The sequence below is a fragment of the Ictalurus punctatus genome, chromosome 15 (genome assembly GCF_001660625.3).
Source record: "Ictalurus punctatus breed USDA103 chromosome 15, Coco_2.0, whole genome shotgun sequence".
In the NCBI taxonomy this organism is placed as follows: domain Eukaryota; kingdom Metazoa; phylum Chordata; class Actinopteri; order Siluriformes; family Ictaluridae; genus Ictalurus; species Ictalurus punctatus.
Genome location: NC_030430.2, coordinates 19,083,394 through 19,105,557, shown reverse-complemented (window position 1 = coordinate 19,105,557; position 22,164 = coordinate 19,083,394). Strand labels below are relative to the sequence as shown.

Here is a 22,164-nt window from a genome sequence, read left to right as displayed (position 1 = left end):
AAATGGGAAATTCCAGTCAATGCTATTTAAAGCGAACTTAAAGCGAACGAAGGCCTTCACTAGTTTACTGTAAAGCAAAACTTGGAACACTTTGCATAAAAACAAACCAAAAAAAAAAACCCAGTACCAATTCTTTACATTTTTAATATATCAGACTCAATAACTTAATGTAGAGGTCCATGATTCACCAAACAGCTCCAGACAGTAACATTACTGAAAAACAGTACTCCCATCATTTCTAAACTGAAACTGTTTTAGATTGTATTTTGTGACAGGAGCACAATGAAAGGGCAACCTTGTCAAACATTAGTGTACATACTACTAATAGCAGTTCTGTAAACAATAGAGGAAAACAAAAAAGGTAGAATAAGCTGCATATTTTACATTTTGAAAAACAAAGCTGCAATTACAGTGTAGATAAAGACACACAGGAAGCATGGGGGAACTGATAACACTGCCGAGCCAGGGTCGGATAAAAAAAAAAGAAAAAAAAAAGAGAAGCTATTTCAGTTATACTAAGAATACGTGTAATGTGAATTCAGAAATATAGTTAGTTTTAACTGAAAATCAGACATGATTTCACAGAACACCCTAGGGCTCATCGCAGTCCCTCATCAAGCTGAACAATGTGCCAAAAATGAAAACATGTCTGACACAACAGCAGACCGAGTTATTACCAATTCCCCAGACGCAAATTATAAATATTATTATGTCCCATTTGAGTCACTGGGGCCTGCATGTCACCATAATGGCAGCATTATGTTAATGGCAGCAAACCTTCCAAGGAAAGCAAAGGTTAGGGTTAAAAAATCCATTAAATCACTGTGATATACCCCTGACGTTTTTTGTTGCTGCAGTGTACAACTGTCCGTGTTAATGTGGTCAGTAATAACACAACTAACAGTACAATGTCACTGACATCACTGCTGCTTACAGTTTTCTTTTGATTTAGAGTTTTCCTTTTTCTCTTTGGACTTTGTGCGTCTTGGTTTGTCATTTTGCCGCTTAGTGGGTGCCACGAATGCAGGCTCCTCGCATGAACCTGCCTGTGGTGTAGCTTGGATGGGGCAAGTGCCTGGAAAACACAGTTTGAAATGTTCACTATAAATCTTTCCATGCAACATAGTAATGACAAGAACATGTAAGAACAAGTGTTACCAGAAATACTCTGTCCTGCTTGCACTTTCTCTTCCCGTTGAAAAGTTGGATCCAATTCTTCAGCAATATTCCTCAAGGGATGCTGCTGCCTATGCAGACAAAAGCAGTTTGTTTAGTTCGTTATCATTAACAGATAATGCAGTTGGGAATGACAGGAGAATAGTGACTTACGCTGCTAAACTGACTGGACTTGGGGGTTGGTGTTCAGGAGAGCAGTCATCAACAGGAGACAAAAGCCCTTCCGAGTTCAGTCTCTCCCTCGGCGTCTGGCAATAAGACAATATTAAACTTCCTCAGTTTTCACTTAATCCTTAAAAAGTTGATAAGCAACTTGTAGGCTTTTTGCTTTCCATTGTCTCACTTTCTTAATTCAGGAACTATTTACTGCAGAAACGACAGTTCAGTGAAGAGGAGATAAAACCTACGTCCTTGAATGACAAACTATTTCATTTTCATGACAGTAGACCAAAGGTAGGCCTGTCCAAAATACCTGTTAAAAGCTGACTGGTTGTTGATATTTGCCATGTTTATCGAATCATACTCATCACATTATTCCTTATTACAAATGTCTCCCATTCCATATGACTGCACTATATAGAGTAGATTAGAATAGTTTCTACAACTGAGATAGAGAACTGTATGTACAGTCAGGCATTATTTTGGATTCCTGATAAATTCATCATGTCACTCTGACAAAATACAGTATATTCACTTTGGCCCTGAGAGGCATTTTTGCCTGGTAAACATCACTTTGCAATGAGGATGAAAACAAACTAGAGACCAATTAAATGACGTACATTTCCATCTTAAAATCACATGCACGTTTAAAACATTAATCCACGTAAAATATCATTTACCCTCAGTATACTCATGATTTCCTTAGAGGTGTCAATTAGCTGGAAAGCAACTTGAATAACACAGACTAAAGGCATTCAGACTATTAGTGCATGCAGAAAATCACTATGCACACAGTTGTATAGTGATTTTCAGGCTTAGCAGTCTGCATTGTGTCCTAGATTAATCAGTTTGGTTTGACGCCACACAGAATTTTATCTTAGATGTTCTTCCTGTGTGGGTTTCTTCCGCATTATTTGGTTTCCTCAAACCTCCCAGAAACATGCTGGTATGTGGATTGCCTACTGTTGCCTCTAAGTATGTATGTGTATGTGTATGTGTGTGTGTGTGTGTGTGTGTGTGTGTGTGTGTGTGTGTGTGTGGTGGCGGCCTGTAATGAACTGATAACATATTGCTGATTTGTCTGCAATACATTATCAGTTGCAGATATCACATATCACCCAGGCCAGCACCAAGTATTTCATTGACATTCTTCTATTTTCACTTTGGTGAATGGTTCCCTTCATTACCCAAAACGTTACTTTACTAGTAGCTGTCAGTGGCACCAGTTGGATTTATCCCTCAAAATAAGAGTATTAGTTATTAATAAGATACTTTTGCTTTGCTGCCACCAGGTATTTTGGACCTCTTAAGGACCAGCATTAAGGACCTCCAAAGGATGGGGTGCTAGAAAAGGGAAAACATAGATTACAGGGGACTCAAGAAGCAAACTGGGAACACAACTGGGAACCATTGGATTATTTTAAGTAAAGGGAGATGACTAAATCTCCTGCAGTGAGTTACAAGTCTTCACTTCCCATTCTCACATTTAATGGCAGTAAACACAAAACGTTGCTACAGTTACAGGTTATTAATGGTGTAGTATATTACGTAATAACCTCGTCGATACGGATGGGAACTATACTATTAATATAACGTATATAAAAAAAAACCCCACCACGTTAGCATACGACTTTATGAAATTATATAAATTTTATTTACAAAAGTTTATATTGAACTTTGCGATCCCTAGCTGCAGTAAATGTTATAAACAGTGTAGGAGGACAGCGTTACCTCTCCATCACAAATCTCGCTGTTGTCATACACATGACTCATTTCTCTGTAACCTCGCCCAGAGCCATAGTTGTCCAGCTCTTGAGACCGCAGCTGAGTCTTTATCTCTTGCTTCTGCATGAAGCGTGCAATCTCCTGTAATGAAGCAGTTATAATTAGTAATGACTCAAATCGTATCTCTAGCAAGATACGTGTATCTTGGACTTGCCTACCTCATCCTGAGCAACCTGCGCTGCTGTGAAGTCTCCTTTTGGGTAAGGCCTCTCTAAAGATGAGGCAGATGCAAGATCCTGAGGATAAAACAGTTTTTTGCAAAACTATGATAAAAATGGTGAAATGTTGAGGAAAAGAATAATGAACAGTATAAACTGTGTCAACACATTATATGAAATGAGGAGGCGTGTTAGATAGACCCAATACTTTCCAGTGTAGTGAAGTTCAGATGAAAATGAGCAAAGGTTAACTGAGGTGTATAATGCCCTGGTTATTTCCAAATAAATATTAAGGTAATTAAATAAACTAAAATTATTCAATAATGTTAAACTAAACCACTGTAAGCCAAGTAAGTGAATTATTCTTGGGCTATGTGAATTTTGAATGAAAAACCCCATGCTAGTAGTGTATACAAATGCATATTTGCCTATGGTCATTACACTGTTTTCAACTACTCGTTATTTTAATCCATAAAAATGTCAAAAATCTTTAAAGGTGGAGTGGTACAGCGGGCAGTGTTGGTGTCTCACAGCTCCAGGGTCTTGCACGTTCTCCCTGTGTGGGTTTCCTCTGGGTTCCTCCAACCTCCCAAAAACATGTGGGTAGGTGTTATGGCAACTCTAAGTTAAGTTTAAGTTTTCATCAACATTATCACATTGGTGAGTGGTTTCCTATGTTACCCACAATCCCATTCGACTACTTGCAGATACTGGCACCAGTGGGATTTAGCCCTTGCTTCATATCTAACTAAAGTGAGCAATGCAGCAGCGCTTTAGTCCTTTAATCTGTCCAGCGGTCTCACCTCATCTGTACGCTCTGCTCAAACAGATCAGCTTCCAAAGCTTAAACTTTCATACGTATCCCACTGTCCTCCATCAAAGCCATCATGCTCGTCATCTTGTGATCTCCATATAGCTAAGCCGAGCCTCTGTCAAAACTCAGCACAACTCTGCGTCATATAGCTGCCAAACTTCACCTGTCCGTCTTCACTACTTCTATCATCGATTTCTCATTAATCTGATGCTGATCATCACTTGAAGACGATGGCTGAGAATAGAAGCACTTGCTCCGTTGTTTTTAGAAACTGACAGCAAAACCGTACTGTTAACCCTTATTGTTTGAAATCGGATTTTTGTTCTCCTCTTCAATGCCACTGTAACCGTGCTAGAAACGTCCCCCTGCGACATCAGCACAAGAAACAAATATACCACCAACCAAAAAAAATCTGCACCAGAAATATTAGGCGCAGGTATTTCAATAAAAACATATTTCATGTGTTTTAGGGTGGAGGTTTGCTTTAAGTCTACAGAATATTAACAATTCAATTTAATTTCTATAGCGCTTTTAACAATGGACATTGTCACAAAGCAGCTTTACCTGAAATATATAAATTCAGGATATACAGTGTGGAAAATAAGTACTGGACACGTCAACTTTTTTTTTTTTTTCTTCAGTAAATATATTTCCAATGAGGGCATTTACATGAAATTTTCACTAGACATCAGTATTAACTCAAAAAATCCAGGAACCAGACTCTATGGGAACCCATCCTCATCTGATAGACAACATCATAGTGAAAATGTTTATAGATTGATCCGTCTATAGAATAGCACTAGAGTAAACTGGGTCTAACAATGTCCTGGGTAAAACAAAAGATTGGTCATGTAATATGGTGGGTGCCAAAATGGGGAGATTTTCTTACCCCTCTGAGCAACTCCTCTTCCTCTGCCTGTAGCCTGTGGGCGAGTTCTTCATCCTGCAGGACCTGCCTGAGTACACCCAAATCCAGAGAGGGTCTGTTCACCCTCTGCCCTGTGTGGGATAGAGTTGAGTCATAAGCAGAACGAATGGGTGAAAGGTGTGACATTGAGGCCTAAAAGTTTTACAGCCCACCACCTGCAGCATGTCAGCTTCACACACACACACAAGGTACAAAGTGGGGGGATTCTGCATGATGTCATATCAATACCAAGAATGAGGTAGGAGGCATGTCTTTTTATTTTCTATCACAGGTCCAATCATGACCTTAAACCAAAGATCACACAAAGTCCCCTCTTACAAGTAAACATAAGAGGATATAGCCAATTATCAAAGCTTGAACAAAAACAAAACAAAATGAAAAGTCTAAAGTAGGGAACATAGAGAGAGATACAACCATACAAAGTGGAATGTGTAACAAAACGAAAGTCGACGTCCAAAGCAAAAGAGAGCATAAAGCAAAATAGCCACCTATAAATTATAAGGCAAATTAGTCAAACATCAAAGTCAAGGAATCCCCAAAACATGTAGGGGCCAAAGGGATTGGGCAGATCTTGGAGATGATTAAGAGAAACGAACAGGTAAAGAGAGTGCATCGCAAACCTCAGGCGGGACTAACTTGGTTACCTGCTCCAGAAGAGCGCCCTCTGCAAGACGCACTAAGGTTGCGCTGGGGGTGCCTTGGCGCTCGAGTATCCTCCCTTCTTCTCTCCCTTTCCCTGTCCACCTCCTCTTCTTCAGTACTCGACCTGTCCTCCTGATTACCCTGCCATCCCTCACTCCTTATACGTCTCCTGCTACCTTCTCCACCATACCGTCTGCTTTTTCTCCCCTCCTGCCTCCTATCCTCCCTGAGAGAGTGTGCTCTTGGCCTGTGCTCTGCTCGAACCCTGTAGTGGCCTCGTTCCCAGCTTCCTCTCTCTCTGAGCCTGCCACGATCTTCCTCTTCCTCCCTTATCTCCTGTGACAAGGAGTTCCTAACTCCGTTAGCCTCATGTCTGTAAGTTCTGTTTACTTCACCAAATGATGTTCTGTCTACCTGAATACCTCGATAGGGTCTCACAGTACAACTCCTTAGTCCCCTACTTTCACCACGATTTTCCTCAAATGCTCTATGACCATCAGTGTGAAAGTCATGGCGTGTCTGGTCATCCTGAAAGCGGACACGTCTTTGTCCGTCCCCTGATTTACAGTCACTACTGCTGTAATATCTCACCAGCCTGCTCTCTGATCTCATGCTTACGCCGTCCTTGTAGTTGGAATGTCTATATCTTTCCATTCGGCCCACTTGGTCTCCCTGCCACATTCTGCTGTTTCCCTCTCTCATACTGCTGGGCCGACATAGTCTTGTCCCCTGCTCGCGGCCCCGCTCCGATGCCTGCTGGTGCCGGCTCAGGATTCTTTCCAGTTTATAGACTGGTTCAAAGAGTTCTTCAGAACTGTAACTGAGATAGCCCTGCTCACTCAGGTCATTTTTGATGAGCTGAACAACATTGCCCCATCCTCTCAGATGATGTCCGGTTGTGCTGCTCTGGCTGGCAAAGCTACTGCGGCTTTGTCCTGAACGTCTCCTGAGAGGCAGCTCACGCCTAGGCTGATGTCTCTGCTCGACATGGTCTGCGTGCTCCCTATTAAAAGGCCTCGTGCGTTCACAGTAGTCGGTCTCATAGTCTGAGGAGGAAGGAGAGGGAGGATGCTCCCGGCTTTGCCAGGCCAACTCTTCCTCTTCGCTGAAGAGGGGCCGACTAGGCTGAAATGTGTTTGGCGAGCCGATGGTGCTGCCATTTTCTTTTGTTGAGCAAAACATGCAAACACAAAGTAGGACATTGAGGGACATTGAGAGTGGTTAGTGGTTAAAAAGGTATGGTGCAAAGAGTGCAAGCCAAAACACTTAAGTGCATCAAAAATTGTCGCTAGCAAATTTATAAAACGCATTACATCCATTACTTCACTGGGAAACAAATCTTTAATTTGGGTGCTACCAAAAAAGCACAACATGTCTTATGAAAGTTGGTAAATTTGGGCTGTGTTAAGGAAGAAAAATGCCAAGAGGTTAGCAGATTAAAGCTTGCAGAAGCTAAATTCATTGTCTTCAAAACGTGGAATTATATATAATTATAATTATTTCTGTCAGTTTGACTAAGAAATAACCACAATGTTTTGATCAATAAGGTCAAAACAGATACTTTTAATTCATTTAAAATTTTTATTACAAAGGACATTTGTTTTCTAATATTATCTGCTCAAGTAAAAGTGTGCTACCTTTTCATGTGTGTCATCCTTTTAATAATGATGAACTTTTGAAATATATATGTATTTTGGTTTAATCCTTGAGTGGCATTTCAATTAGAGTATTATATTTCAATTAGAGTATTATATTTCAATTAGAGTATTATATTTCGAAGACCTCGAGATGTGGAAGTGTTCCAACCAATATGACTGAACCGAAAGTGAGCAACTGAAATGGTGTAAAACAGTCACGTTTCATTAAGAAACACTCATTCCTCGTCAGTCATGAATGACGACCACGTGTCTACCACTCGCTTGAATCACTATGCAGTTACAGTAAATGAGGTTTAAATAATGCTGGGGCCCTTGAATTACCCTTTATCATCATTTGCTCTGGTGGAGGACGTCTGATTGGAAGTGAGGTAGAAAGGACTGGAGGAGGGGTCACATGTAGGAGACCTTAGAAAACTCCGGCACTGTGTGGGTTCGGTTCTTTCAGTATGAAGTACAGCATGAGTGTGTACACACAAATCTCACGATCAGATAATTAAGACTGTATAAGAGCCACATCAAACTCATCATTGTCCATTATGTGATACAGGGAAGGCTACCATGGCCCACAGACCTTTCTGAATGGTGTCAACTGAAATGAATGACGGAGGCTTATCAACAGCAGCCAACACAGAGGAAATAAAAAGCCAGCAGTTATACCTCCACCATCTGTCCTTCGGCAACTGTATCTCTGTCTGACATACAGCTCTTCCTCTTCCTGGATTTGTTTTGCTATTTCCTGTAAAGAAAAAAAAAAGGGGTCGGGGCCAAATATTACGACCAAATGAAACTAACTCAGTGCATACTACAGTCAATCAAACTGATAAGATAGATGACCTACATAAGAATTATACAAAACGAATGTGTGTGGGTTTGTCCTCTAGTACTGAATCTAACCGTATATCATTATCCAGCAGTACAGCTCTTATGTAATAGTAAGACATTACCCACAGTATGTGTGACCTTAAATAGTCATCATCTGTCTGACTGAGAAGAAGCCATGTGGTTTGCTACTGTAAAAAATCTACATGGCTCACCCACATGCACAGACGCACACCACATGAGAACAAGCCTACGCACGAGACCGTGTAGTGCAGCGACGTCAGCAGTGGAATTTCCACACTTAAGCATGAACGGGTCGAAGCCTCTGCTAGCCTTGCACTTCAAGCCCACCATGAAGCTTTTACAAGCAGACTGCTATACTGAATAACAGGACATATACCACCACAACGCAGGGTGGTATATATGGGGGAGTTGATGTGAGACACTTGGGTTAACGGTTAGGACTTCCCCTTAAATTTCCATCAAACTTTTACATTTGCAGTCTACATTTCTGCAAAAAACAAAATAACAAAACAGTTAATTCCCTGAAATGCAAATTAATTAGTTTTGTAATGAAGGTGGTATTATGTACGTACACACACACACACACACACACACACACACACACACACACACACACGCGCGCGCGCGCACTAGATCTCAAGACATAAGTATAGGCCAAAAACCTACAGAGAAGTTTTCCACAAAAGTTTCTAGTCAATAATAATTTTACACTATTGTGATAAGTCCTGTATTTGTAACAAACAGCTGTTAAACCAGGTAACTTCATACATGGGCTTCGGTATATACAAGTACATACAGGACATCAGTACATATGGCAAGACATTACCTGTATTTATAGAAACGGTGTTACATACATTTTAAAAACTTCCATCTAAAGAGCAGAAGCATTTCAAACTCTGCTTTTCTAAGACTTTAAAACCACACATTTTTTCCTTTACACATGCAACATTTACCATGTAGGAAATATCAGCTAAAATATACAACAAATGTACATGTCCACAAGATGTCAGTGTAGTGTTTGGGAGAAACAGTTTAAAAGAGACTTTATTTAACTTTTAAGATCATGAATGGCAAAACGTTGCCAAGAAATTCAAAAGCCCTAAAAAACAACAGGTGTTACTGACCCCAGTGGGATATTCAGGGGTTATAAATCAATTATTGTATTAGCCAACACAACTGAAACATCATAATGAAAGTAAAAAAACAAAAACAAACAAACAAATTTTTTGTGCCTGTATAAATACAGTCCTTCCAGGATTTTTCAATCGCAGAAGTTAACGCAAAATCAAGCAAACTCCACAATATTCAGAGGAGCTTGCAATTTTTCCCAAATATTTTCCACAGATTTGGGTCAAGATGCGTTATGTGACATCATTTAGCCAAAGCTCGCTTCGATTCATGTGTGTCAGACATTGATACAGCTGAAAGGTCTCGTTTACCAACAAACATCACTGTAAAAGACTTTACAATTTTTTGCAATTGCAATTTTTCCAATTCAAATTGCTTTCCGCAAAAAAGCACAAAAAAGTAATAAATAAATAAATAAATAAATAAATAAATAAACAAACAAACATACATAAATACAGTCCACAAATTGCATCGCAAAATAATAATAATAAAAAAAAAAGCTGCAGCAAATTCAAGAATTTTTGGCTGTAACACTCACAAAAAAACAAAAAAAACAACAACCACCCTGAATGGACTGATTAAAAATACAACAACTCAGAAAGCAGACTGAACCGGTTCTAAATTGAAGAAAGGTTGGTCACCTGCCAGTTCCCACCCACCAGTCAACTCTCCTATAACATACCACAGATACCAATCTGTGAGTGTGAAGGCTAAAACATGCTTCCTTCAACAAACATGAAGCCAGCCAACCTATATATTGAATACACTGATAATGGGTAACTACGGACTCTTCCCTCTGGAAAAGGACGATTTATACCACACAGCTGCTGAATTCTTGCATCTGATTGGCCTGATTGGACTACGTTTCTATAACAACAGCTCTTACAATAGTGCTGGCTGTAATTCAAAACACATGTTTATATTACTTCTAATATGGTTTCATTTCTAGAATAACATCTAACAAGGATATAATTAAAAACTAACAAATAGTTAAAAAATGTATATTTGTTTTACTTAAAGAAAAATGTGAAATCGTTGATATGGTGAAGCTTGCTGTAAGAAGACATTTACAGTATTTAACACACTACACGGATCCAGTGTGACTCTGACCATGATAATGAGTTTACTGAAGATGACTATGATTATTTCAAGTGTCAGCATTTTGCAACAGTCAAGCTATTTCTTCAAGTTTAACACTTTGGAAAACTTTTTTGTTTCACAACTATAACTCCTCTAACTATAAATTGATAAAACATATGGCGTATCATTTTGTAATAAAATAAAAATAAATTCTAACAATAAAAAAGGCTAGAACTGGAAAATTTGAGACATGCTTTTAGAGTAAAACAATAAGCTTTAGGGTGGTAACCGTGACTCGCTTCACATCGCTTTGAAAAACCCAACCCCTTTGCTGATTACTTTCCTGTAACAGTACACCCTGTTCTGTTTAACTCCTTACTTAGAGCTTAGTTTACAAATACCTTTGACTAAAGTATTCATGAAAGCCTACACGTTTTGAAATACACGATTCAGGTAAACTCCAAAAACTACCAATAGAGTTCCATTATATGTATTTTGGAAAGCTTTCCATTCTTCTCTTAATACAGACAAACTCTGTGGAAATCACATGCACTATAAAATTTAATAGGTATATATTACATTCAAAAACACTGGAGTATTCCTTTAATACATGCAGGAGGTCTCTCAGTAAGAACTGTCAGGCATTGAAGTGGGCAGAAATGACTCAGCTACTGTTCTCTGAACAAGGCCAGGAAGCCTGCCGTGTTGTTCAGAGCACAGTCTGGGCCGACTCGACGGAAAACTGGAAGAGAAAAACCTGTGAGCTGTCCAAGCTTCTCGTTATACCGAGATCTACTGAAGGAGCTGTTTTCCTTTCAGGATGTGCCTATCCATCATTGTGCCTGTTAATACTGCATGGTAAACACAGACAGACTTGAAGCCTTTAATATCCATTGGAGTGTTATCCCACTGTGGCAAACAGGCACAGAGTCAAGAATCAAGGGATCTGACTCATAGCAGAACCATGTAAGCCAAGCCTACCTCCACAGAGAAACATTTAAAGTTTTGTGTTTTAAACAATTAACCCAGCGGCATGTGCATTATATGCTGAAACAGCGATGTTCCCCTATGCTCATGACTCAACTTGCAAGGGCAGCAAGCACATGAGCAGCATGGTGTTTAGGTGACACATCCAGTTAGAACAGGGGCTTTAATTAACACAACACAGCAGGGTATAAATATCTATAATTAACACATCAGAATGACTCCCCACCATATGCTGGCCTATCAGGAACAATAATCCTCAATAAACCATCCTCAGTAAGAGGTCCAGTGAAGATGAGAAGCAACCAGCACAAAATTCTTTCAGCGAGCATGAAAGCATTAGAGTTAAACACAGACTTCTTGCAATGGTGGATTTTCAAAATCGTACTAGTCAGTACAGGACAGACACCAACAAGATCAAGATGAATACCTTAATTAAATCTGACATATAATTAAATCGTATTTCAAATATAAAATCACAAAATCTCAGACATCTCTGTGATTCATTGCCAAAGCAGGTGATGACTCTGATGCAAATGACGTTACTGTTTACTAACCATACTAATCCCATACAGCTTTGTCACCCAGGGCCATTTAAATTCCCCAACTGGTCTACATTCAAATCTCCACAGCTACAACCACAGACTGTTTCTGGCTTCGGAAGCTGTTATTTCCAGAGACACTTTTCAAGGCATCATGATTTAAAGAAGAAACATATTTGTCTTGGTAGTCCCCGGACTGGAGGGAATGAAAAGTCGTGGAATAATAAACACAAGCATAAAATGCGGCAAAGTATTCCTCAATGTTACAGAGAAAATGAAAGCAAACACACTCATCCATGACAAAAATGAATCTAATCCCACTTGAAGTAGATGAAAATGACAATATTACACCATTACTTTCAAATGGAGACTGAAGAAGGCAACTTTATCTTTTTTTAAACTAAGCCATGTTAGGGATGTCACAATACCATAAACATATCTTGCGATACTATAGCAGCTGAAGTATCACGAGACCACGCAATACTGTGTTAATTCTTAATTCAAATCTACAAAATCAACCAAATTCACAGACATGCATAGATATAAACGAAAACAGACCAACCTCAATTTTCCTCTGAACACGTTGTTAATGAGAATGAATAACTGGCTTTCGGGAAAAACTCAAGAAAAACCATACAGGTGCCAAGCAACTAATTCAAATGTGCCACATATTTCATCTATTGTTCCCTACAGCAATGAAATCACACAAATGGAAATTGTACTCAGAGTACTAAGAATGAGCACATCATGAGGAATAAATAACTGAATTTGGAAACAAACTCCAAAAAAAGATTAGCATTAACTGCCACACATATATTACTTATGGTACTACCGTATTGACAATACTACCGTTTAGAAAATACAGTGGCATCGGAGGATTTTTGAGGCTTTAGTATCACGATAGTACTGTAGTACCAGTATACCGTGCAACCCTAAGTCATGCTCCCTTTAATGATCCAAAGTTAGTCAGATTTTGGCCCAGTAAACAATATGATGAATCAGTTGTTTGCTGGACATAGTGGTGTGTGTACGAAACGAGTGGTTATAGACGATGCTCGCGAACAACACGGTATTTGAGTTTGAAAGCTTCCCGCAGAAGATCCCCAAATCTTGCTTTGTCATGAAACTAAACATGAGCATTATCTATCATGAGACTTTGTGGCTTTGTGTCAATTTTGCTTGGAATCATGAAAAAAAGAGAAATAAGATAAAAACCCTGAGGAACTATTGGTTGAGGAGTAGCGGCAGTGAGGATTCTCTGTTCTGCAAAGAGAGTTAGAGGTACAAAAAGTATAGATATTTGAAGGTGGATATTTGACAGGCCCTGGATTAGTCAGTGGTTGGGAAATCGGGTGTAAAACCCTTGTGCAATGTGTGCAAGGTTTAAATGAAAAGCTGTGTGAAATCGGCCTGACAAGTAAGAAACACATTGACAATAGACAGGCAAGTGTAGGATTTGCCATACCTCATCTTCCTCTTGCCTCCTCCTCTCTTCCTCAGCGGCGCACTGGATCTCCTCTTGAATCCTGCGGGCGTACTCGGAGTCCTGCTCTTCCCTGAACAGCCAAAACAAAGATTTTCACACAAGTCAGTAAGAGAGCTTTTCTCTCAAGAGATTTATTTTTATTTGTTTGTGAACTGTACTTAATAACCCTTGACTACACATTATACATCTTTAGCCAGTGCCTTTCAGATTTTAGAAATCTGAAAATTATCTCAGGGGCATTATATAATATGTACGAGTGTGCAGAAGGGGTGCCGGCTCAACACCACCGGTCACAGATCTTTGTGGCACTACATTTAAAGAAAGTGATGTCTAATGCACTGCTGAGGCACTTTGTGTTACTAACATTTTATGTTATCCATAGATGAATACTAGAGTAATGAACAACAGTAAAGCAACAAGGATATAATATTTGGATGATTCCTATTATTTTTAAACCCATATTTTCCTTGAAGTATTAAAATGTCAAGGAACTTGGCAGCCACAGTTTAAACCTGAAAATAAAAGACCCTGATTCACATAATCTAACAGTAAAGAATGGGACTACATTTCCCCAATATACAACACTGAGAACTGACATACTAATTTTTATATATATATATATATATATATATATATATATATATATATATATATATATATATATATATATATATATATATATATATATATATATATATATATATATATATATATATATATATATATATATATATATATATCGATATATATATATATATATTAGATAAAGGTTATAAAGGATTTATATAAAAGGTTCATCCAAACACATGGGAAGTTAATTTGCTCACAGTTCAACAACCTTTTTTTTTATATTCCTCTGACCTTCAAGCACTCCCCAGAGATAAGCTGGTCCAAATTAAGTCATAGCAGTGAGGGTTAAAGGACATCTCAGAACACAAAGTGCCTGACTTTGACTGTTACAAGGACATTACATCCAGAACTTGAATACAAATATATTAAGATGTTAAAATACTGTACGTTAAAATCTTCTATCCTCTTCTGAGTATCTCCTTATTACATGGGAGGTGAAGAAGCATGAAATGACTCGACTTTAGTTTAGTGTGGAAATGACGTGTGTGTGCTCACAGCTGACGAGTGGCTTGATCATGAAGAACCTGTGCTCTTTGTTGCTCCTCATCTTGCAGCCTCTTGGCTACACGGATGTCTTTCTGAACCAGTTGGTTTCTCTGTACATTGGAACTGTAGTACTGTTCAACTGGAACGCACAGAGGAGTCACTTTATTGCCAAATACTAACCAACAATCAGAAAACTATGCAATTTTGCAACAGCATACTTTGATAAAGTAGTTCCTGCATGAACATGCTTTCTTGGTTTCTACATGAATACTTCTTATATCTAATGCCTTTTATGTCCTCTCAGTTTGGTCTTGCCAATTTCCACCACTTTTTCAAAAGTGTTATTATAAATAAAACAATTACAAATATTTCATCATATTTTTAAAAACAATTAGTTTCTTAATTACTTGTGCTCATATTCATCAACTACAGTGGAGCTCAGCCAGTATAAACCAACAGAGAGCCCACATTTTTGCTTTTTCACAGCTCCCAACATATACTCCAACAATCAAGGACTCTAAATACACTGTGTGTGCTGCCATCCCAAACTGTACATTATTGTACTAAATTATACCATACACACCTACAAAATTTTCTAAAAACACCATTACAGGAGGAGTTTTGGAAGCTGTCTCTAAGCAGAGGCTTGGGAAACACTGGCTTAAATCTACTGACCAGCACAAAACTTATGTAGTCCTAGCAGAACCATGGAAACTGCCTAAACATTTATTTTTAACAGACAGCTAACCCTGAAATGACACAGGAAGTGAAAGGTAGCACTGAGTCAAGTTTGCAAAGTCATGTTTAACTTCCCTTATGTGAGGTCAGCACATTTTACTTATCAAAACTGTTGTAGATCGTGTGAAGATAAAATTAGCCTACTCGTATATCTAAAAATGTCAACATGTGAATGTTGTGATTGAAATCTTTTAATCTCCTATTTTTGCAACTTTCCATCTGCTGTACTCTTAAAAGGGCTTCAAGAACCTTCACAGTTTGTGAGACACATTTTGGCAATAATTATAAGCCTTACACAGCAACCACCAAAATTTTTCCTCCATAAGGCTAAAAATGGTGAAACATATTCAAAAGCCAGTGCAAACATTACACAATACTATAATAACAACTAAATAAGGTATGATGCTATTTGGAATTCGAGGGAGCTGTTATTGGAGAGTCAAAGCTACCAGAAGAGAATGTGAAGTAAACAGGGAATGTGTATGAGCACTCAGTGGATGTGTGAGGAGAGAGTGATTCATAGTCCTTACTTTCCTGCTCCTGTAAGTTATGTGCCAGTGCTCCATCCTCCAGAACTGAGAAATACTGGGACACTGTAGGAACACAAACACACAACTCATTGCAACAGCAGCCAAAAAAAAAAAAAAAAAAAAAAACCAAGGAGAAAAATCAACAGCACATGTTGTGAGAAATTACAACGTCAATAGTTGAGGTGAAACAGACAGCTCATCTCGCTAGCTCCCATCTGTTCCTCACACTTAGGTGTCATCTGGACTGTCCCTCAAACATACGCCTCCATAAGACACGATCATAATTTAACATGGACATTTTCACCTCAAGATCCGACACTTTTGATTGTTTGAAAGCCATTAATATTGACAAATAGTTAACAGTACCTTACATAAATGTTTGATCGGAAAAAGATATAGGTTATCCTTTAAATTTCACCTGGTAAAGGACATACTATACTGTAGACTGTATTTGTTATTGAGTAATAAAAGCAGAAGTGTTTTGCACAGTCAAGTCATATCTTATGACAGAGCATTCTGTGCTATCTACGAGTATGATACACTTTCATATCGAAGATATTAGTGAAGTACTAAAAGTCAGCATTTGTATGTGTCTAGCTAGATGTGCCCTAGAGCACAACATCTCAGAAAACGCTTTTCTAAGATATTGTGGATAAAAAAAAATAAAAAAATAATAATAATAATAATTTATTACAAACTGACTTGAAACAGCTAATTTCTTGTTACATTTTTGTAATAATTAAAAAAAAATATTTAAAAACAATATTTATTTTTTACATATTTTTTTTTCTCCTTTACATTTATAAATATACAAAATATGTAAGTAAGTAAGTAAAATTTATTTATATAGCACGTTTCACACAGCAAAGCTGACCAAAGTGCTGCACAGAGTACGGAAAATAACAGATACAGAATTAGACCAAATAAAAACAGACAATGGACAATAGAAAAAATTGATTAAAAATTTGTTTAAACAATTAAAAATTTGATCAAAAAGCCTGGCAGAAGAGATAAGCTTTAAGCCTATTTTTAAAAGTGGTAATAGAAGGTGCAAGGCGGATGTCCAGTGGCAGTTGATTCCATAGATGGGGGGCAGCAACAGCAAAAGTTCTATCCCCCTTTGTTTTTAACCGGGAACGAGGGACATGCAAAAGAAACCTATTAGAAGATCTTAGACATCTGTTTGATGAATGTGGTTTAAGAAGATCCTCGAGATAGGAAGGAACTTGATTATTAAGAGTTTTAAAAACAAACATCAGGATCTTAAGCTGAATCCTAAAATGGACTGGGAGCCAGTGAAGCGATGCTAAAATTGGGGTGACACGATCAAACTTCTTATATGTAACATATAATACATAAATTTACTTAAATATCGCAATTAAGATCGATTCATTTTTTTTCTCCATACAGGGTGTTTCAAAAGTCTCCATACGTAGGGGAATGAACACTTTTTAGCAAAATGTTTTCCAAATTTTTTCATACCTTCTTTCTTACTTACTGAAATATTATATATGCATATTGGCCCCAGACCGCTTTAAGAATTCATTCTCATGGCTGGATCAGGAAGCTGTCATAAGGTTGCAACGAACTTTGGCAAGCACATCACACGCGACACTGCTGCCAAACTTATTAACAAATTCATAAAGAATAGAAGTGTTGTGGACCAACTGAGAAGTGGACGTCCACAAACATCCACTGACGAAGGCACAACCAACATGTTGCTGGCAAATATAGTACCCTACGTACGGAGACTTTTGAGACACCCTGTAGTGTACTGCTGGAAGTCCATTAGCAAACTTAACTTTCATGATACGCACTGTGTATTGTAAAAATGCATGATGGTCACAATATGGTATTTCTGTCATATGCCCATTTCTGTCATATCACCCATCCTTAGTGTGGTCTCCTGTGACCTATTTTGTTAGCGGTTATTTATATGGCAACTTCAATATATTGTCTTCTTCTTCATGTGCCTCATATAATAATGTAAAAGAATTGCCCAAAAAATGCTGTGTAGTTCTTGTTTCCAGACCAGTAGCATTTTGCTTCTGGAACAAAGCTGATTTTGCAGTGGAAAAATATGGGGTCACACATTAAGTATTGGCACCTTGGCAGTGGAAAGCTATTAGGCTTCCAACACTTCTCGGCTACTTTAACACCTCTGTGCTTGAACTGGATTCTGGTCATTGTGTAAGTAAGTGGCTTTGGAGAAAAGTTGCTTTTAAGCCCCAAGAACAAATATAACAAATATACAAATAACAAATATATAAATAAATTATACACACCAGACTACCTCATTAAAAACATGTAACTAGGAACAGATACAAGATCATTATTCTCTACACAGCAGTATGATGTTTATTACACAAGATACACTCAGACTTTAACAACGATCAGCACGTAGGCTACCGATGTCTGTATTTTTTTTTTTTTTTAAATGTAGTTATAAATTGCATGGTTCAGAAAGATGCTGATTTTCTTTTGGAAACAGAAAAAAAAAAAAGCGCAGTGGTTGCACAGCCTGTTGTTGTGAATGGTTGGCGCATTGTTTTTTTTTCAGATGAAAATAAAAGCCCCTAAACCACATTATTTTCCAGATGTGGATTACAGAAAGATCAGAACCATTTTACTCATGTTAGCACCCATCACAAATGGCCCAAAATCCCCAATAGCATCATTTCACACAATAAAAATGTACGTCATTAGTATGTTGTTAATTGTTCAATAACAAACCTACATTTTTTAAAATGTCAGTAAACATGGTATTTGTATAACTGAAAGGGTATCAGAATATACCATGACATACAGTATAATGATGCCATGATTTTTAAGCTTTATTATGATATCATCTTTTAGCCAAACTGCACACTACTGCTTCTACCCAGTGAGAACTGAGTTACCAAATTCAACCACTCATAAAACTCAACACCTTTTTTTTTATTAAAAAAAACAAAACAAAACAAAACAAAACAAAAAAAACACACACTGCATAAAATTCCAATATCAATATTCAAGGACTGCAAAGCTTAAACAGTGGAGGTTTAGAGCCTGTTGGTGAGGAATTCGTCTCCCTCATGCTCTTAACCACAACCGCAAATCAGACGCTTTCCTACAACATGGAACAATTTCTCAAATTGGTGATCACCAAGGTCCAACAAATCTGAAAAACAGCAAAGGCAGACAAAGAGTGCCTTTTCAATGTCCAGGTGTCTCTTTCCCAAAATAAAACTGTCCTGATTTCATCAAAACACATTTGTGAAGCATTAGCTGCTGTAACAAAAGCACAGCAGAGCAGCCAGGATAGCATCTCTGGTAAAGACAGACCAACTACCTAAAATATATACTTGTATCACACTTTAGTGATTTTATTTACAGGATTCCAGGTTTTATGCAGACCTCTAGAACTGAGGGTTTCTATTTGAGAGAAGTTTCCAGATTCCTTTAGATTAGAGAGTGAAGAACCCTTACACATTCAAAAGATCACCCAAAGAAAAACCTGAAACACGTTATATACGTTTACACTATCTTTCTGATGTTTTTAGTGATTCTTGGGCGAAATTTTTGTTTCGTGCTGTATTTTTTGTTGTTCATGTGTGAAGTTAGTACTTGTGTGCAGAACTGATGTCACAGGGGGACATTGCTAATGCACTTACAATGGTGTTTAATAGGATAAAGAAGGAATAAATGCCCCCCCCCAAATTTAGCTCCTAAAACAAAAGAGCTTCTTTTCAAACACACCGTTTACAACCAATTTTCAGCATCGCTGAGTTATGGTAGAGACATGGCTAGCCAAGCCAAGTTGGCAATCTATGAGAAAACAAGTGCAATGGTCTTGACGGTGGTATTACAGTAACATGAAACTTGAAGCTTTGGAAGCTGATCTATTTAAGAAGAATGTAGCAATAAAAAGCTAAGAAAGCTGGACAGACGAAAGTACTAAAGCACTGCTGCACCCACTATCGCCAGGTAATCGAATGGCACTGTGAATAATGTAGAAAACCATTAAAGGGAGAACAGATCAGCATGTTGATTAATTACAATTATTATGCTACACATCTGGCCAAGTTAATTTGAATTTAATCTGTTGGTGTGATGGTATGTGTGTCCTTGCTATCTGACAAATGACATGAAATGTCACGTTAAACTGTTGATAATCTCAAGCTGGTCATAATTAGTTATGTCTTCTGAGACAGGAAGCTGTCTATTCCTGATAACAGGCCACACCGCACACTCCTTTCACATATTACCCAGATATTTCTCCAAAAATCCAAAAGTAGGAATTCTACATTTCATAACAGAAACTAATCACTCCATTGGAATGATAATCACAACCAAGTAAAGATTCATATCCAGATTTTACACTCTGCTTGCTCTGTTGTGATGCAAGTTGTGAACTGACCTGCTGGACCTTTTGCAATCCTAATGCAACACAGACATGTTGCGTTGGACGAGAATTGGTCCGTAGGATGGTATCCTTACACGGATCTATTCTCGGATACAGACTCAAACAGCAGCTCTGCCATCCCGCAAATTAAACTCACCAACTTCCTACTCTGCCCTTCTAAAACCAGACATTTATAATAAACTCAGTGATTTAACACATGGTGCATACACACACACACATACATACATACACACACACACACTTATACACACACATACACACATACACACACACCCTGCAATTGAGAGAGCCGCTAAAGCCTCAGTCTTAAATAAAACTGGGTGCTCCAGGGCTGGCAGTCTGTAATTGTACAGTGGCAATTTTTGGCATTTTGGATCTGTACTCTGGCAGGTTGGATTTATAAAGAAGCACGGCTTAGCAGGTCATAGTGCAGTAAGTAGAATCAACTCAGGATATTTAACTCATGCACACAAGAGCCAATCATGCAAATCGTGCATCTAACAGCTAATTGCATGAAGGCTATGGTTCTTATATGGTTTTTCACAAATTTGATGTACGTGAACTAAAGTGGCCATTCCAATTCTTTATCTAGAGATCATGAATTAAAGTGCTTTTATGTGTTACAAAAATCATGTAGCCTTCAAACTACATCTATCAACACTGCTCTCTATATGGCTTATCATGTGCTGGAGACAAAATCTGTTCTGCTGTAACCTGTGACCTGTGCAGTTGGTCAGAAATCCTATCTTTAGCACAAAGGCCCCAGGGTCCAGACGTCTAATCCAGTGTCCCAGTGAGCCCCAATAATTTAATCCGTCTGTACGGTTAGCCTCTAACGGATATTAGTCTTGATTTCTACAAACCTGTCCAATAAGATAAACGCACTCTTGACTTTTCCCACCTGCTACACAAGGGAATACCCCATATACGCTTATACATAACCTCTGCCACCAAATGTCCATGCACACAGACACTCATGCACACAATATATATGTTTCCATATGTTCCCAATCCTGTAGAAGATTGAAATTAGGCAGCTGAGGGAAGTAGAGGATTCTCTTTTAAGGTGATTTTAAGCTCAGGACTATAGTTTGCACTCAAAAGTCTCAACTGTTGAACAGTTAATAAGTTTAGTTCAATATAACAGACTAAGTTAAAACTATAATGAATTCAGAACTACTCAACTTCCTAGCACTTTTTTTTATTATATAGTATACAGTTCTAGAACAGAAATTATTTTTAATTGCACTATCCAGGTTTCACACAGATGAGAATGGGTTCCATTTTGAGTCTGGCTCCTCTGAAAGCTTCTTCCTTATGTCATCTCGGGGAGTTTATCCTTGCCACAATCACCTCTGGCTTGTTTGTTGGTGATACATTTATAATTTAAACTTTATATCTGGAATTTATATATTTCTGTAAAACTGCTTTGTGACAATGTCCATAGTTAACACTATATAAATAAAACTGAAATGAATCGAATTAAACCTTGTTCATGCAAGCTTATTTATCATATACAGCTAATAATAAAATACAATAAAATAATAAAATGTCAACTGTTTTTCATTTGGGGATGGAAGTGTGGCTAGAGGGAAATCTCATTTAAACATTTGTTTCAGCCAGTTATATTAAAAAAAGTTTTTTTTTTCCTCACTATATTGAATAATGTTTTATGTGCCCGTCATTAGCCAACAAAACAGAGCACAGAAGCACCTATATATTTACCACAATTAAACCAAGACCATCCATCCGTCCATTTTCCATACTGCTTATCCTACACAGGGTTGCAGGGAGCCTGGAGCCTATCCCAGGGAACTCGGGGCACAAGGGGAGGGGAACTTTGGGCTGGGGGAGGAAACCGGAGTACTCTGAGGAAATCCCCAAAGCACAGGAAGAAAATGCAAACTCCGTGCACACAGAGAGGAGAAGGGATTCGATCCTCCAACCCTGGAGGTGTGAGGGTGCTAACCACTAAGCCTAACTTACTCTAAC

The 22,164-nt window shown here is 38.2% G+C and overlaps 1 protein-coding gene across 3 annotated transcripts in view; it reads right to left on the bottom strand.

Annotated features, from left to right (window-relative positions):
- Positions 1-124: 124 nt before the first annotated feature.
- ccdc187 (coiled-coil domain containing 187) overlaps positions 125-22,164 on the bottom strand; it is a 31,332-nt gene continuing 9,292 nt past the window's right edge. The window contains exons 3-13 of one of the 3 annotated variants that reach the window (XM_017487319.3): positions 15,768-15,830; positions 14,509-14,638; positions 13,363-13,453; positions 7,978-8,056; positions 5,665-6,825; positions 4,982-5,091; positions 3,279-3,356; positions 3,067-3,201; positions 1,330-1,424; positions 1,159-1,247; positions 125-1,075 (exon numbers count right to left, since the gene is read on the bottom strand). In XM_017487319.3, coding sequence (XP_017342808.1) covers positions 921-1,075; positions 1,159-1,247; positions 1,330-1,424; positions 3,067-3,201; positions 3,279-3,356; positions 4,982-5,091; positions 5,665-6,825; positions 7,978-8,056; positions 13,363-13,453; positions 14,509-14,638; positions 15,768-15,830 — 2,186 coding nt within the window. In that variant the 3' untranslated portion in view covers positions 125-920. The remainder of the gene's footprint in view (positions 1,076-1,158; positions 1,248-1,329; positions 1,425-3,066; positions 3,202-3,278; positions 3,357-4,981; positions 5,092-5,664; positions 6,826-7,977; positions 8,057-13,362; positions 13,454-14,508; positions 14,639-15,767; positions 15,831-22,164) is intronic. The other 2 variants (XR_001814824.3, XM_017487320.3) reach the window with 2 other exon arrangements.